We start from the raw sequence: 18171 nt of genomic DNA, 5'->3' as shown, positions 1-18171 counted from the left end.
CTCTAATCTGTGACTATTTCTTAGTCTTTCCTTGTTTTTCATCACTTTAAACTTTTGAAGAATACTGTTCACATATCCTGCAAAACATCTAGAATGTCCCTCAGTTTGGATTTGTCTGATATGTTCTCATATTTAGAATGGTATTACGCATTTTGGGGAAAAGTACCACAGAGGTGAAGTATCTTCTTATCACATGATATGGGAGGCAGGGACTAAGTGATACTAACACAACTTATCTCTAGTGATACTGACCTTGATTATTTAAGGTGATGCTTGCCAGGTTTCTACACTGCAAAGCTACTAGTTTTCCCTTTCCATACTCTACTCTTGGGAAGGGAGTCACTAAATTCACTCTAAACTCATGGAGAGGGAAATTAAGAAACTCCTCTAGAATGGAAAATACCTATACATATCATTTCTTCCATTCATTTTTAATTTTGAAAAAGAGGTAGTGACATGACAGCAAGCTCAAAAGACAGACATTACTTGATTATTTATCTAAAGAAAAACTTTGTTTGTTAAATACTCTTACTTACCAGTATCAAGATACCAAAGATCCTTGCAGCAAACTTGACTATTCAGTGCTTTTTTGTAGCCGTCTCTTCCACTCCAAAAATATAATCGAGTGCCAATTGCAACAGCACAGTGTCCAGCTCTTGGTCTTGGTCTTGAATTTTTTTTATCTTCCTGAGAATCTGATACTAGGGTGGTCCATTCTGCAGTATCTAAACATAGAAATATCCATGACTGATCAACTTATCTTAAATGACAAAATAATAAAAATTATTTTATTAATAAATTTTATTTTAGTAAATAATTCTTAAAAGACTTACCAAGATTCAGGTAAGAAAATGAACTGGTACACCTCCATTCACAATCATGAGGTGAAGTCTCAATATTCTCCCCTTTATGTGGAACCCATCCACCAAAGATGTACATCCTGAACAACAACAAAAGGAAAACATAAAGGAGCTGGTTTTCTTTTTAAAATCACTTATCACTGTCAAGGAAATGCAAATACGATAATGAATAAAGTGGTCTTCATTCTAGAGTTTATAATTTTATGAAGCCATACAGAATCAAAATTATTTCTCTCTGGCCAGTTATTTAAAGTAGGAAATATTTCAATTATAACACATTTAAAAATCAATATTGTATGCAATATACTAAGGGGTACCTCAGCCAGAAGCATGACATTGAAAGTCAAATTTAGAATTGATGTGTATAGTAACCAAAGAGAATTCAGTTTCATATAACTTTGGTCACTGATATCATCAAATGAAAAACATTAAATATGTTCCTCAGAGCCCTAAAGGTTCTTGAGACATGCCCAGTGGTAACTGAAAAGGTAAGGCTCATCAGGCAGAGCTTAGGCCATGTAGCCTCATGCCAACCAGAGAAGCTGTTTTTTAAAATCTGTTTTCTATATTATAGTTCTAGCAGAAAACCACATTTTATAAAAGAGTTCTGCTGTTTAAAAAAATGAATATCTTATTAGATTTTGCTTATGGTTATTTTTGAGAAGAACTAATGAGGTTCTAAATTTTAACTGTTGTCTCCTAAAAGATTACCGTTAAGATAAAGTCTCTACAGAGATAAGTACTTACTTCAATTCTACTTAAAACAATATTCCTAATCCTGGCTCAGTGTGGCATAAAAAAGGGAACTTGTTGATGACAGTTAACCTTGAAGGAGTGCTCTTTATGCACCAGGCACTGTTGGAAGCATTTTCCATGTACTGATTCATTCAGTCCTCATGGGAGCCTTGTGAAGGAGCTTTTACTGTTATCCCCATTTTATACTTGAGTTGGTTTAAAGCTCAATATTCAGAAAACAAAGATCATGGCATCCAGTCCCATCACTTCATGGCAAATAGATGAGGAAACAGTGGAAACAGTGGCAGACTTTATTTTTTGGGGCTCCAAAATCACTGCAGATGGTGACTGCAGCCATGAAATTAAAAGACACTTACTCCTTGGAAGGAAAGTTATGACCAACCTAGACAGCATATTAAAAAGCAGAGACATTACTTTCCCAACAAAGGTCTGTCTAGTCAAGGCTATGGCTTTTCCAGTAGTCATGTATGGATGTGAGAGTTGGACTATAAAGAAAGCTGAGCACCAAAGAATTGATGCTTTAAACTGTGGTGTTGGACAAGACTCTTGAGAGTCCCTTGGACTGCAAGGAGATCCAACCAGTCCATCCTAAAGGAAATCAGTCCTGAATATTCATTGGAAGGACTGATGCTGAAGCTTAAATTCCAATACTTCGGCCACCTGATGCAAAGAGCTGACTCATTTGAAAAGACCCTGATGCTGGGAAAGATTGAAGGCAGGAGGAGAAGGGGATGACAGAGGATGAGATGGTTGGATGCCATTACTGACTCAATGGACATGAGTTTGAGTAAACTCCGGGAGCTGGTGATGGACAGGGAAGCTCGGCGTGCTGCAGTCCGTGGTGTCACAAAGAGTCGGACATGACTGAGCGACTGAACTGAACTGACTGATAATTGAGTAATCTGAAGTACAGAGAGATTAAGTTTCTTTGCCCCTGAACAGACAGTACAAGTATCCAAGCTGAGACCTGAATTCAGGTAATCTGGTTACAGAGTCCACCTTCTATCCATAATGCCATCCAAAGTATAATCATTGAACACAGAAGCGAAATATACACCTGAGTATGAATCAAGCACTACCAAAAATGTGTAAGAAGGAACAATGAGTTACGTGTGTCAAATCTATTGATGGAGGACAGATAAGTTTGACATCACCCTGCCTTACCCTTATGTAATACCTACTCTGTGCATGATGTAAGGAATGCAAAGAAGCAGAAGGAGTATGAGAAGAAAATGCATGATATTTTGGCTCCTGTGCACGTATTATTTTGGTTTCAGTAAGTGCAATCAAGCATTATCAAATCATCTTCAAGAAACTAGCAGCATCACTCTTCTCTGTATGTGTCTTTCTTAAGTTTGTTAAAAAGAAAACAAGACCAAAATACAAAATAACACCATACTTATTTCCTATAACACTGGCTGTATGAAGGCTTCGTGGAAGTGGCACTGTCCCTTTAGTTTCTGGTTTTGACCATGACATAGTTTCTAAAAATAAAAACAAGTATATTAGCAACTTAATCTAATAATAGAGAATTACCTCAACTTCCAGAAATTTTTTTAAAAAGGGACCTACCAAAATGAAGCTAAAATGTTTCAAAACCATTATTTGAATTTTATCTTAAAATAAACATTTTCAGCTGACACAAATTGTCAATCACAGCAATCTATTTACACTTGAATGTTAGTATTTGCAATGGAGAGGTGTATTTAGGGTGCAAACAATTTTGAATTAAGACTAGATTAAGGTTTTTAACATTTTAAGTAAGAGCACATTGTGCAGAAGACACTCAGAAGTGACAGCAAATGTATCTTCCAAATATTCATTCCTACAGCACCTTAAAATAGCTGTGCAAGGGTTTTTTTAATCGACCAGCTGTAACATTCCTAATGCCACATTTACTATAGACAGGGTAACCACATAAATTCAATCATCCTCAACTGGGACACTTTACAGAATGAAAGGAGGTACTACTGATAATTACATGGGACAAGAAGCATAAAACAGGACCATTAAAGGCAAACCAGAAAATATGGTGATCCTACTTATAGGGAGCCCAGGAGTGTCACTATCATAAATCAAACATTCATTTGTTCAACTTGACTCATCAGCAATCATTCATATTAAATCTAAGTACAACTCAATACTGCAATAAAAATATTTTTCAAGGCAATTTTTATGTTTGCCTTTATCAATCATACTGAATTTCTAAGCCTGAATCAACTTAAGCTCACCTAAGTCAAGTTGCCATAGATCATCCAGGCGAGCACCACACATTCCACCAAAAATATACATTTTAGGGCTTCCAGAATCTCTTTTGCAATATATAACAGCTGTGTGGGATTCTCTTGGAGAAGGCACAATCCCTTTAGTCACCGGAATGCTCCAACCCACAACACCAGAACCATGCTGTAGCTCCAGCTCATAGAAGTCATTTAAATATCTAGGATATAATGAAATAAATTAAAACATTAATATAATATATACCTTTTATTTGCTTTTCATTTCTATTTATAAAAATTATATATGCTTACTGTGAAAAAGTCATACAGTACAGAAAAATATTAGGAGAGCAGAAACCCCATAACTCATTCATTCAATGCTATTTATCAAACATTACTGTGTACCAGGCACTCTGGTGGGGATCATCAGTGAACAGAAGAGATTTAAAAAACCTGCCACCATACAGCCAACACTCGTGTCCATGACAATACTGTGATGGTTTCAAAACATAGCCTCAAATTCCCTGACCTTTTTCCCTACAGCAAGTAGGGTTTATGTCCACTCCCCTAGGTGCTGGGCAGGTTGTGACTGCTTTAACTAATAGAGTACAGTGAAATGACACTATGTGATTTCTGGGGCTGAGTCACAGAAGGCCAATGCAGCTTCACTAGTGACCACTTGCATTCGGAATCCTGAACCTCCATGAAAGTTCAACTGTCAGAAAACCACCATCTGAACAGGACACACGCAGGCACACAGGATGACAGTCCTCGCTGAGTCCATCCTTCAGCCATCCCAGCTGAGGCATCAGACATGGGAGTAACCATTCAAGCCTTCCCATCTGAGGGCCTAGCCATCACTGCTGTCTCCCATATGAATTTTCAAAGGACAGAATCCATGGACACAATACAATGGTTGCTAGTTTCCATCACTAACTTTTGGGGCAATTTATTATACGGTACTAGATAACTGGAACAATCACTACTGACAAGAGTAAATACCCTTTAAGACCTCTCCGTCTATGGATAGCTACATACGTATAAGCAAGGTATACTAAAAATGTTGCTTTTCAACTTTTTTTTCTTTATAAATTTTCACTCTATAATGTCATAGCAATGTTCTACATAGCTTTTCTACTCTAGAAATTGGCATCAGACTTCTCATCTGTGACATGGATGTTTCCTATGTTTTCAGCAAAATGATTTTCATAGGAATCTGTTTCTCAATAATTGAGTAATCAAATTATTACTCAAGTATGAAGGCAAAATTAAACATTTCAGAACATATAAAACTTCAAAGTTTAGCCATATAATTTGTTTTGTGAAAAAAATGATTCTAGATCATCCATGAAAAATAAAAAGAAATCCAAGAAAGAATACACGGAATAAAAGAAATGGTTGTACAAATAAACTAGTAATTTATAATTAAATTTAAATTGATGTTGATAACTGTGGTTGTGAGGTCTAAATAATCACTGAGAAAGACTAATCAAAAAATTAATTTCTTAACATTATTGTCATTTGGAATAAGATTCACAATGCTACAAAACAGAAAAAAGGGAGGAAGCAGAAAAAGGCTACAGATAAAGATAATCTATCTCTAAAGATGAAAAGGTATCTTTGGTTTAAATGTGTATGATAATTTCCAAGCAACAAAGGAAGCACAGAAATAGCATGTATAATTTTCAAATCATTAGAAGGAAAGAATGAATCAGGAAAAAAAAAAGGAAAATGGGAAAAAAAAAGCATAATCTATAGAGATAGGATAGGAAAAAACCAACTATAAACAGTGTTAAGAGAAAAGAAAAACTGAAAACAATTAGTATACATCACAGAAAAGAGATCAAATTTTCTTAATATAAAGACCTATAAAATCAAGAAATCAAGATAATGACCAATCACACAATAGACATAGGTAAAAGGTATAAATAGGCAGTTCACAGAACAGGAAATGAAAATTACATGAATACACTTACACAAATATTCACCCTCATCACAACTTTTACAAATCTACAAAGGAAGAGAAAGGGGTATGGAGAAGCAACAACAAGCAGAGTTTACAGAAGACATAAAATTCCATGGGCAGGGAAAAAACTTCCCTATTATAAGACAAAGTCTCTTCAACGTAGGGAACGTGTAGGGGAATCAAAAGAACCCCAACTCCAACTATAAGCAATTAACAAGTGAAAGTGAAAGCTGCTCAGACATGTCCAACTCTTTGTGACCCCAAGGACTATACAGTCCATGAAATTCTCCAGGCCAGAATACTGTAGTGGGTAGCCTTTCCCTTCTCCTAGGGATCTTCCCAACCCAGGGATCAAACCCAGGTCTCCCACATTGCAGGTGGATTCTTTACCAGCTGAGCCACAAGGGAAGCATAGCAAGGATGATAATAAAACTATTTAACAACTGATATGGCATAGATTTAAACAGGTCAGAATGAATGCCAGCCAGTATGCTGTAAACAGTTCATACTAATTAACTGTTAGTTCTATTTACGAAAGGTAAGTCTGTAACAAAATAATATATACAGGTTGAAATTATATATAAGGAATAAAACACAAATTCACAATCACACTGGGAGATTTTAACATGTCATTCAGAAGTTGATATGAAAAAAAAAAAGAAGTTGATATGACCAAGATCTACAGCATAAAACAGTTTTGAATAATAATTTAAGACACTGATTTAATAAAGAACCTTTTACCCAAACAGTCAAGAATTCATGATCCTATGAACAACTATGGAATAGTTATAAAAAATGACTGTGAAATAGACCACAAAAATAATCACTAAAAAGAAGAAATTTCATAGACCGTATTTTTTAATTGAGCATAATAAAACTAGATATTAGTGATAATAACAAAATTTTCCATTTGAAAAAAATTTTAAATTATGCTCAACATACACTTTTGGTTAAAATGAAAAAAAACTGAATTATCAAACTACAGATTTAAGAAAACTTCCTTATATACAGGAACTTAAAAAAATATAACAAATTACTAAGTATAACAAAAAAGAATCAGACTCACAGATATAAAGGACAAAGTAATGGTTACCAGTGGCGAGAGGGAAGGGAGGAGGCAGAGAGGGAGGGGATGAAGAGGTACAAACTATTAGGTATAAAATAAGCCACAAGAACATATTGTACAACACAGAGAATATAGCCAATATTTTGTAACAACTATAAATGGAGTATAACCTCAAAAAATAGTGAATCACTATATTGTACACCTAAAACTTATATGATATGATACAACTATACTTCATAACCCCATCCACAGAGGAGCCTGGGAGGTTACAGTCTTTGGGGTCAAAGAGTTGGACACAACTGAGCACACGGCACGTGACATGATATTTCATAAACAAGTATAGAATGGGACATGATTCAGTGACTGAACAACAACATACTTTATATGCTGCTGCTAAGTTGCTTCAGTCGTGTCCGACTCTGTGTGACCCCATGGACGGCAGCCCACCAGGCTCCCCCGTCCCTGGGATTTTCCAGGCAAGAGTACTGGAGTGGGTTACCATTTCCTTCTCCAATGCATGAAAGTGAAAAGCGAAAGGGAAGTCGCTCAGTCGTGTCCGACTGTTAGAGACCCCATGGACTGCAATCCACCAGGCTCCTCTGTCCATGGGATTTGCCAGGCAAGAGTACTGGAGTGGGTGCCATTGCCTTCTTCAATACTTCATATATATATATATATATATACGTATATGTATATGTATATGTATATATACATATATATATACATATAATTTTTTTAAAAAAAGCTTCCTTAATCTGACCAAAGGCATATAGTGGAAACTTAAAGCAAACATCACTTAATGATAGGTAAATATTAAGTATATTAATGAAAATGAATAGAGTTTACAATAAAAGCTGATAATATTTTTCTATAAAGAGCTAGATAGTAAATATTTTAGACTTTATATGTCATAAGTTCAATTCTACTCTGTTCTTTTAATAAGCAGCCAGAGACAACATGTATATAAACAGGAATGGCTATGTTCCAATGAAACTTACTAGCAAAAACAGGCAATAAGCCAAATTTTCCATACAAAGAGTAGTTTGTAACCCCTGGGGTGGAGAGACTAGAAAAAGACCCATTTCTAAGAGAATTAAGATATGACAGACATGGGACTTCAAAACAGTGGGGAGGTGGAAGAAGACTGGCTTATTTAACAAATGGTTGTGGGAGAACAGAAAATTCATTCAGAAGAAAAAGTAAAAACCTACAAAAATATATTCCAAGTGCATTAACATCTTAAACATAAAAAGCAAAACTGTGAATGTACTAGAATACATGATAGAAAAATTATTTTTATAGTTTTGGGATAGGAAAGTCTTCTTAATAACCAAGACACAGAGCCAGAAAGCCATTAAAAAATATATATCATCATACTTGATAAAGGAAAAAGGAAAACTCTTAAAAGGGGGGAAGCAAACAAAAGACTTGGAAAATATTATTTAGAATATATAAATATATAGAACATACAAAAAACAGCAATAAAAAAAAACTGTAATCCATGAAAATATGATCAGAATAATAAAATCTTGTCACTGGATACAAGATCAATATACTGGTCAAGATCCATAGAGAGAGACTAACTTTATTTCTATATGCTAGCAATGAACAATCCAAAAATGAAATTAAGAAGCCAAATCTAGTCACAATGTCATCAAAAAGAATAAAAGATTAAAAATAAATTTAACAAAACAAGAGCAAAATTAGTACATTGGAAATCTGAAAACATTGCTGACCAACAACCTAAAGAAGATCTAAATAAATGTAGAGCCATTCCATGTTTATAGACTAGAAGACTCAATACTAATAAGACAGAAACTCTCCAAATATTGATATATCCAGTCAACACATTCCCTATCAAAATCTTAGGAGAACTTTCTGCAGAAACTGGCAAGATGATCCTAAAATTTACACAGAAATGCAAAGGATTCAGAATAGCGAAAACATTCTTGAAAAAAGAGCAAAATTTCAAAACTCAGATCTTCCTATTTCAAAACTTACTACAAAGCTACAGTAACTAAGACAATGTGGTATGAGCATAAGACCAGAAAAATAGATCAGTCAGACAGAATTAGAAGTCTAGAAACAAACTCTTACAGTTAGGGTCAATTGACAGTCAACAAAGATGCCAGAACAATATAATGAGAAAAGGATAATCTTTACAATGAATAGTGTTGGGAAAATTGAATATCCGTATGTAAAAGGATGAATTTACTCAGTTACTTTAGGCATAAAAATTACCTCAAAAAGAACCATAGATATAAATGTAAAGGACAAAACTATAGAACTTTTAGAACAAAATAGAGGAACAAATCTTTATGACCTTGAGATAGGCAAACAGTTCTTAAAAAGGATGCTAAAAGCATAATCCATATTTGCAAATCATTTATTTGATTTTTTAAAAAACAAACTTGTATCTAGAATATATAAAGAAGTCTTACAAGTCAATAATAAGAATACAAGCAACTAAATTTTATTTTTAAAATTTACTGTATTGAAGTATAGTTGATTTACAACGTTACATTAATTTCTGTTGTACAGCAAAGTGACTCAGTTACACATATCTATATACATTCTTTTTTATACTGCTTTCTATGATGGTTTATCACAGGATACTGAATATAGCTCCCTGTGCTACACAGCAGAACCTTGTTGTTTACCCAGCTCTATATGACAGTTTGCACCTGCTAATCTGAAACTCTCAATCCATCCCTCCCCCATGGCAACCACAAGCCTGTTCTCTATGTCTGTGAGTCGATTTCTGTTTCATAAACAAGTTTATTTGTATCATATATTAGATTCTACACATTAAGTGATATTATATGGTATTTGTCTTTCTCTTTTTGACTTACTTCACTGAGTATGATCATCTCTAGGTCTATCCATGTTATTGCAAATAGCAGTATTTCCTTCTTTTTCATGGCCAAGTGATATTCCATTGTATATACGTACCACTTCTTCTTTATCCATCCGTCTATGGACATTTAGGTTGTTTCCATGCCTTGGGTATTGTGAACTGTGCTGCTATGAACATAGGTGTGCAATGTATCTTTTTGAATTATAGTTTTTTCTGGAAAAATGCCCAGGAGTGGGATTGTTGGATCATATGACAACTTTTAGTTTTTTTAGAAACTTCCATACTGTTTTCCATAGTGGCTATACCAATTCATATTCCCATCAACAGTGTAGGAGAGTTTCCTTTTCTCCATACCCTCTCGAGCATTTGTTATTTGTAGACTTTTTAATGATGGTCATTCTGACCAATGTGAGGTGGTACCTGATTGTTATCCTGATTTGCATTTCTCTAATAATTAGCAAGGTTCAGCACCTTTTCTTGTGCCTATTGGCCATCTATATCAAACAATTTAATTTCAAAATGAACAAAGATTTGAAAAGAAATTTCACCAAAGAAGATATATAAATGGCTAAAAAGCTCATGAAAAGAAACTCAACATCATTGGTCAATAGGGAAATGCAAACCAAAACCATAATAAGACATGACCTTATACCCACTAGGTTGGCTACAGTCAAAAAGACAGACAATAACAAATGTTAGCATTTGATGTGGAAAATTTGGAACCCTTATACATTGCTGGTGGGAAGGTAAAATGGTAGTCACTGGAAAACAGTCCAGTAGTGCTTAAAAGTTAAATATAAATTTCCCACATGACTCATCAGTTCTATTACTAGGTATCTAATCGAGAGCAATGAATACATATCCATAGAAAGACTTGTAGGCAGATGATAACAGCATTATTATAAGAGCCCCAAATTGGAAACAATCCAAATCATCAACTGATGACAGATAAATAAAATGTGACATACCAGTACAATGGAGTATTGTTCAACAATAAAAAGGAAAAAACATTTGCTACATGCTACAGTATGGTTGAACCTCAATATTACGCTAAGTGAAAGAAGATAAATGCACAAAATCACATGTATATGAAATGTTCAGAAAAGCTAATCTGAGAGACAGAAAGTAGTCTGGTAGTTACGTGGGTATTGGTATGGGAATAAGGACTGACTGCAAATGGATAAGAAGTTTCTTATAGTAACTCATATATATGGAATCTAGGAAAGCAGTCCTGGTGAACCTATTTACAGAGAAGAAATGGAAACGCAGATATAGAGAATGGACTTGTGGACACAGAGAGGGGAGGAGAGGCTAGGAGAAATTGCGAGAGTGGCACTGACATAGGTGGGAAACTGCTATGTAACACAGAGAGAGCCCAGCAGGCACTCTGCGATGACCTAGATGAGTGGAATGTGGAGCAAGGGAGGCTACAGAGAGAGGGGAGATATATATATATATATATAAATAATTATGACTGACTCGAGCTGATATACAGCAGAAATCATTGTCTGAACCACCAGGGAAGCTCACAGAGACTATCACAACACTGTAAAGCAATTATCCTCCAATAAAAAAAGTTTCTTTTTGGAATGATGGAAATATTCTAGAATTGGATGGTGGTGATGGTTACACAACACTATAAATTACTAAAAATCTATGAATTGTACATATGAAAAAGATGAATGTTATGGTATATTATCAATTTTTAAACAAAAATAAATGTGGACCTAAACAATTTCAGAGTAGGAATTGTAACTATTCAATAAGCACTGTTAATTAAGCTCATTTATAGTTTAAAAATAAATCTAAATAAACCTATGAAATATATTTCACCAATTATGTTGGCAAGAACTAAGAAGAGTGAGATGATTCAGTATTGCCAGGGGTGTAAGGCACTCTTGTATGCTGCCATTAGGAGTATAAAATTGTTCCATCTCTTTGGACGTTGATTCAGGAGAACCTAACTAGAACTAACACCCAAAAGAGATGTCCTTTTCATTATCGGGGACTGGAATGCAAAAGTAGGAAGTCAAGAAATATCAGTAACAGACAAATTTGGCCTTGGAGTACAGAATAAAGCAGGGCAAAGGCTAATAGAACTTTGCCAAGACAATATACTGGTCATAGCAAACACCGTCTTCCAACAACACAAGAGAAGACTCAACACATGGGCATCACCAGATGGTCAACACCAAAATCAGACTGACTATTATTTGCAGCCAAAGATGGAGAAGCTCTGTAGTCAGCAAAAATGAGACCAGGAGCTGACTGTGGCTCAGATCATGAACTCCTTACTGCCAAATTCAGAGTTAAATTGAAGTGGGGAAAACCACTAGACCATTCAGGTATGACCTAAATCAAATCCCTTATGATTATACAGTGGAGGTGAGAAACAGATTTAAAGGACTAGATCTGATAGATAGAGTGCCTGATGAACTATGGATGGAGGTTCGTGACATTGTACAGGAGACAGGGATCAAGACCATCCCCATGGAAAAGAAATGCAAAAAAGCAAAATGGCTGTCTGAGGAGGCCTTACAAACAGCTGTGAAAAGAAGAGAAGCAAAACGCAAAGGAAAAAAGGATACCTATTTGAATGCAGAGTTCCAAAAAATAGCAAGTAGAGATAAGAAAGCCTTCCTTCCTCAGTGATCAGTGCAAAGAAATAGAGGAAAATAAAATGGGAAAGACTAGAGATCTCTTCAAGAAAATTAGAGATACCAAAGGAACATTTCATGCAAAAATGGGCTCAATAAAGGACAGAAATCATATGGACCTAACAGAGGCAGAAGATATTAAGAAGAAGAGGCAAGAATACACAGAAGAACTATACAAAAAAGATCTTCACGACCCAGATAATCACGAGGGTGTGATCACTCACCTAGAGCCAGACACCCTGGAATGTGAAGTCAAGTGGGCCTTAGGAAGCATCACTATGAACAAAGCTAGTGGAGGTGATAGAGTTCCAGTTGAGCTATTTCAAATTCTGAAAGATGATGCTGTCAAAGTGCTGCACTCAATGTGTCAGCAAATTTGGAAAATTCAGCAGGGGCACAGGACTGGAAAAGATCAGTTTTCATTCCAATTCCAACAAAAGGCAATGCCAAAGAATGCTCAAACTACTGTGCAACTGTATTCATCTCATACGCTAGTAAAGTAATGCTTAAAATTCTCCAACCCAGGCTTCAACAATACGTGAACCATGAACTTCCAGATGTTCAAGCTGGTTTTAGGAAAGGCAGAGGAATCAGAGATCAAATTGCCAACATCTGCTGGATCATGGAAAAAGCAAGAGAGTTCCAGAAAAACATCTATTTCTGCTTTATTGACTATGCCAAAGCCTTTGACTGTGGGATCACAACAAACTGTGGAAAATCTTCAAGCGATGGAAATACCAGGCCACCTGACCTGCCTCTTGAGAAACCTATATGCAGGTCAGGAAGAAACAATTAGAACTCTACATGGAACAACAGACTGGTTCCAAATAGGAAAAGGAGTACGTCAAGGCTGTATATTGTCACCCTGCTTATTTAACTTATATGGAGAGTACATCATGAGAAACACTGGGCTGGATGAAGCACAAGCTGGAATCAAGATTGCCTCGACAAATATCAATAACCTCAGATACGCAGATGACACCACCCTTATGGCAGAAAGTGAAGAGGAACTAAAGAGCCTCTTGATGAAAGTGAAAGAGGAGAGTAAAAAAGTTGGCTTAAAGCTCAATATTCAGAAAACCAAGATCATGGCATTTGGTCCCATCACTTCATGGGAAATAGATAGGGAAACAGTGGCTGACTTTATTTTTTTGGGCTCCAAAATCACCGCAGATGGTGACTACAGCCATGAAATTAAAAGACACTTACCCCTTGGAAGGAAAGTTATGACCAACCTAGATAGCATATTCAAAAGCAGAGACATTACTTTGTCAACAAAGGTCCATCTAGTCAAGGCTATGGTTTTTCCAGTGGTCATGTATGGATGTGAGAGTTGGACTATGAAGAAAGCTGAGCACAGAGAACTGATGCTTTTGAACTGTGGTGTTGGAGAAGATGCTTGAGAGACGCTTGGACTGCAAGGGGATCCAACCAGTCCTTCCTAAAGGAAATCAGTCCTGGGTGTTTATTGGAAGGAATGATGTTGAAGCTGAAACTCCAATATTTTGACCACCTGATGCAAAGAGCTGACTCATTTGAAAAGACCCAGATGTTGGAAAAGCTTGAAGGCGGGAGGAGAAGGGGACGACAGAGGATGAGATGGTTGGATGGCATCACCAACTCAATGGACATGAGTTTGGGTAAACTCCCAGAGTTGGTGATGGACAAGGAGGCCTGGAGTGCTGTGGTTCATGGGGTCACAAAGAGGCGGCCATGACTGAACGACTGAACTGAACTGAACTGAACAAAGTTAAAATGTATCCTTGATCATCACCATCTCCTTCCCAATTCCATTTATAAGTATCAATCCCAGAAAAAAATTCATATTATGCAAAAACTATAATAGCAAAATGGAAATATTTAAGTGTCCATCTGTAGGGGAATGGTTAGATAATTTGTATAACTCAAGACTACTTTTCCACTGTTAATAACAGGGCAATCCATATCTACTGCCATGTAAAGATATATTATTAAAAGTAAACAAACAAAAAAACTCAAGTAAACACCCAAAGTCCTAAAGCAAAAGGAAAGCTCTCACTTATATATAAAAAAAAAAAAAAAGAGTAGAATCAGATTAACATTCCCAAGTCCCTTCTCCCAGAAAGCAAAACATGTATCCTTGCATCACCCACTCAGGTCTTGGCCTTACAGCTTGCTTTGAACAATGGAATGTCAACAGAAATGAATGTGCTGGCTTTAATCAAGGCTTTAAAAAGCATCACATGTATCTAGTTATTCTCTCAAGCAACATAAACTTGAGAAGCTTACCCTTAACACAACAAAAACTGACTAATACAATGTGTTATATGAAAAAGGTCCCAAACATACACATCAAATTGAATTATGTGTGCCTTCCTATGTTGGGGAACAGAGAGCCTGTGAAAAAGAACTTTGTACATTGTCTGATTCCTTGAATTTCACAAGTCATTATCTCAAAACAAATCTGTTTAATGGAAAAATGAAAAAAGACATGTACTAAAAGTATCTGGATTAGTATGGGGAATACATAATTTTCCTCTTTTTCTCTAGTTTCCAAATTTTCTACGTGTTTCAGCATATGTTATTTTTTTCAAGTTTGTAGGGAAAAAAAAGGTAAGGCTCTAAGATTAATCTCATGTAGGTAAAAAGACACATTATAATGGTGATGACAACTACTGATATTGCTGATGGCAACTTGAAAGTGCTTTGAAAATTATGCCAATGATCTTATTTAGCAATCACAATGACACTAGAAGGTATGTATTTAATCACTCCCAGAAAACAGGCTTAGATTACTTCCACCAAAGGACACATACATGGTAAGCAGTGAATCAGAAAACAGTCCTGTGGACTCTAAACCTCCAAATCCTGAATGCTATAATGAACATGTGATCAAAACATTATGCAAAAAGAAAAGAGGCAGTGATTAATTCTGTTTGAACAAAGAAGAGGATTGGTTCTAAAGGTATTTGCTTGTGTGAACCACTCTTAACAGCTTCCTATGTGAAAAATGGAAATGAAGGCCTTCATTTGCTGTTCAGATTTTTGTCACCAAATTCCCTGAGAAATATAATTTGTAAATAACCATTTGTTACCTTTCATTATCACTTACAACAACTAAAACACATTATGGCTCAACATATACAATATAACTGTCACAAGCAGTTATATTAATACCAATTTAGTAAGATGATTTGGTTAAAAAAGGCACAGTTTTGAAAACTGATATACTCCAGGGACTAAGGAAAAATCACAAAAGGACACAAATTTGTTCACTGTTAGGTTCAAATGCAAAGGGATAAGCTTCATTGCTTTTAATAATTAAAGATGGAAGAAATTACATGTTCTTAATCTAAACCATAAAATAAACATTTGATCTGAAAAAGTGTTGGCATACCTGGGAACATTATTGTTTGAATCTTCACTTTCATTTGCCAAGCCACCAAACAAATAGCATTTGTTACCATATAAAGAGAAGCTATGTCCCAGTCGAGGACAAGGAGGTAAACCAGAAGAAGGGGGATGGGGTTTCACTTTTTTCCATAACCAACGACTTGCCTAAAAAAAGAACATAAATACACTCAGACAAAATCACGAAACATTCCTGTTAAAATACTAAAATATCATACCAATACATTTTAATCTGAATCCAATCAGAAGGCTTCAATAAACTACTTTGGGGACAAATGACAAATAACTAAATAAATTCTGAAATTAAAATGGGTGTTCCAACAGAAAATCAGTCTAGTCTTCCATATTCACAGCTTTCCACAATGGCAAACTAAGCTAATAATCATTAACACTAGTAATCATAAAATATTGGGTTAGCCAAAAAGTTTGTTAGAGTTTTTCAGCAACATATCATGGGGAAACTCAAACAAACTTTTGGCCAACCCAATATTTTCCAAATGAGGAATTCAAAATTATTTACAACTTTAAGATTACATGTAATTTATGCACTCTCACCTTTTGAAATTAGTTAATCCATGAATGGTATATATTTTAATCTTTAAATAAACATAAAGATCATAAAAAACAACTTTTTTTTCTTGGCCACACCACAGGGCATGTGGGATCTTAGTTCCCCAACCAGGGACAGAACCTGTGCTCCCTGCAGTGGAAATGCAGAGTCTTAACCACTGGCCTGCTACGGAAGTCCAATGTAAAGATCAAACCAAACTCCAATGTAACAAACCAAACTCCAAAACTTACTCTCTAGTCATGGATTGAAATTTTTTGAAATGAACTGCTTATTAACAGGCATAATCCATCTACATCTGCCAACTACCAAACACCCTCATGATCACAGCCTTGGGAATATAAGCACAGTTTAGGAATAAAAATTAGTCAGGGCTGTCACAGTGGGTTCTGAGCTGGTTCATTGGAGAGTCAAATTGGAAGGCTATCTGAAACTGTTACCTCTTCTGTATGCATTGCCAGGGTTGGGGGTGGGTGGGGGTGGGGATGGGGATTATTAGTGTTAGAGGAATAATTTTTATAACTAAGGCAGAAGTTTTCCAAAAGGTATGGTCCAGGGGATCAGCAGCAGGTGTGAATTTAGTAGGAATGCAAATTCTCTGTAGACAATACTGATTCAGAAACTGAGGGCGGGGCTCAGCAATCTGTTTTCGCAAACCCGCCCCCTGCTTCTGTTGCAGGCTAAAGCTTAAGAAAGACTGTACTAAGATACAAAAGCCCAAATATAACTTGTACAACTGATGCTAAGTAACAGATATCTTAATGTTACAAATGTTGCACTGGGTATTGGAAAAAGAATTACATTAGAAACTTTGGCTTTTTAGTGAAGTGGAAATGTTTTCCTTGAAGCCATAAAATGTGGAGCTCACACTTATCTTCAGCATGTTAATGAAATATTTTGCAATCTTTCAAAGAATTAAGAGCAATATCATTATTACCATTTCAGTCTGAGATAATAAATTTGAAATACACTTACTTGTAACTCATATAACTCATTGCTGTATCTTCCATATTCAACCATTCCCCCAAATACTAATATTCTGGTACCATCACAGACAAATCCATGGGCAGCGCAACCTGGAGGGATGTCTCCTCTAACAGCTGGTAGGAACCACTGATTTGTAACTAGTAGCCAAAATAAAATGAAAACCAATTATAATAAAGTTATCATAAACTATGAGTATGTACTTTTATAAGGATCGTTTATATCAGTGGTTCTTAACTGGAAATGATTTTGCGCGGTCAGGGACAAATAAAAAATTTTTAGCTGTCATAGTGGAAGGGCGAGAGTACTACTAGCAGCTAGTGGGTAGAGGATTAGGACTGCCAAACATCTTACAATACACAGTATCCGTGTGCTTAGTCGCTCAGTCGTGTCTGACTCTGCTACACCATGGGCTGTAGCCCGCCAGGCTCCTCTTGCATGGGGATTCTTCAGGCAAGAATACTGGAGTGGGTTGCCATGCCCTCCTCCAGGGGACCTTCTCAACCCAGTGACCGAACCCACGTCTCCGCATTTCAGGCCAATTCTTTACCGTCTGAGCCACCAGGGAAGCCCAATGCACAGTAAAGCCCCCTAAAACCAAAAATTATCCGGTTCAAATGTCAATAGACATGCTGCTGAAAAACCTTGATCTATATATCATTTCATTTCTCAACAAAAACCCTACCTGGGGAGTATCATCCTCTCCATTTTACAAGTGAAAAATCTGACACTTAGGTTAACTTTAGCGCGGATCCTAAGCAACTGGCAGAGCAAAATTCAAACTCGGTCTAACTTAACTTCAAAGCCAAGATTTTCACATTCTACCGAAGTACCGATTAACCTTCTAA

The 18171-nt window shown here is 36.0% G+C and overlaps 1 protein-coding gene across 3 annotated transcripts in view; it reads right to left on the bottom strand.

Annotated features, from left to right (window-relative positions):
* The window catches only part of HCFC2 (host cell factor C2), a 51153-nt gene that overhangs the window by 31820 nt on the left and 1162 nt on the right, over window positions 1–18171 (bottom strand). For 2 of the 3 annotated variants that reach the window (XM_027967676.3, XM_042247146.1), the window contains exons 2-7: window positions 17315–17463; window positions 15758–15918; window positions 3848–4056; window positions 3016–3100; window positions 834–940; window positions 537–725 (exon numbers count right to left, since the gene is read on the bottom strand). In XM_027967676.3, coding sequence (XP_027823477.1) covers window positions 537–725; window positions 834–940; window positions 3016–3100; window positions 3848–4056; window positions 15758–15918; window positions 17315–17463 — 900 coding nt within the window. Of the gene's footprint in view, window positions 1–536; window positions 726–833; window positions 941–3015; window positions 3101–3847; window positions 4057–15757; window positions 15919–17314; window positions 17464–17677; window positions 17915–18171 lie in introns of all 3 variants that reach the window. The other variant, XM_042247147.2, reaches the window with a different exon arrangement.

Source organism: Ovis aries, chromosome 3 (genome assembly GCF_016772045.2).
Source record: "Ovis aries strain OAR_USU_Benz2616 breed Rambouillet chromosome 3, ARS-UI_Ramb_v3.0, whole genome shotgun sequence".
NCBI lineage: Eukaryota > Metazoa > Chordata > Mammalia > Artiodactyla > Bovidae > Ovis > Ovis aries.
The sequence above is the reverse complement of the archived record's forward strand: the minus strand, read 5'-3'. Positions and strand labels throughout refer to the sequence as shown.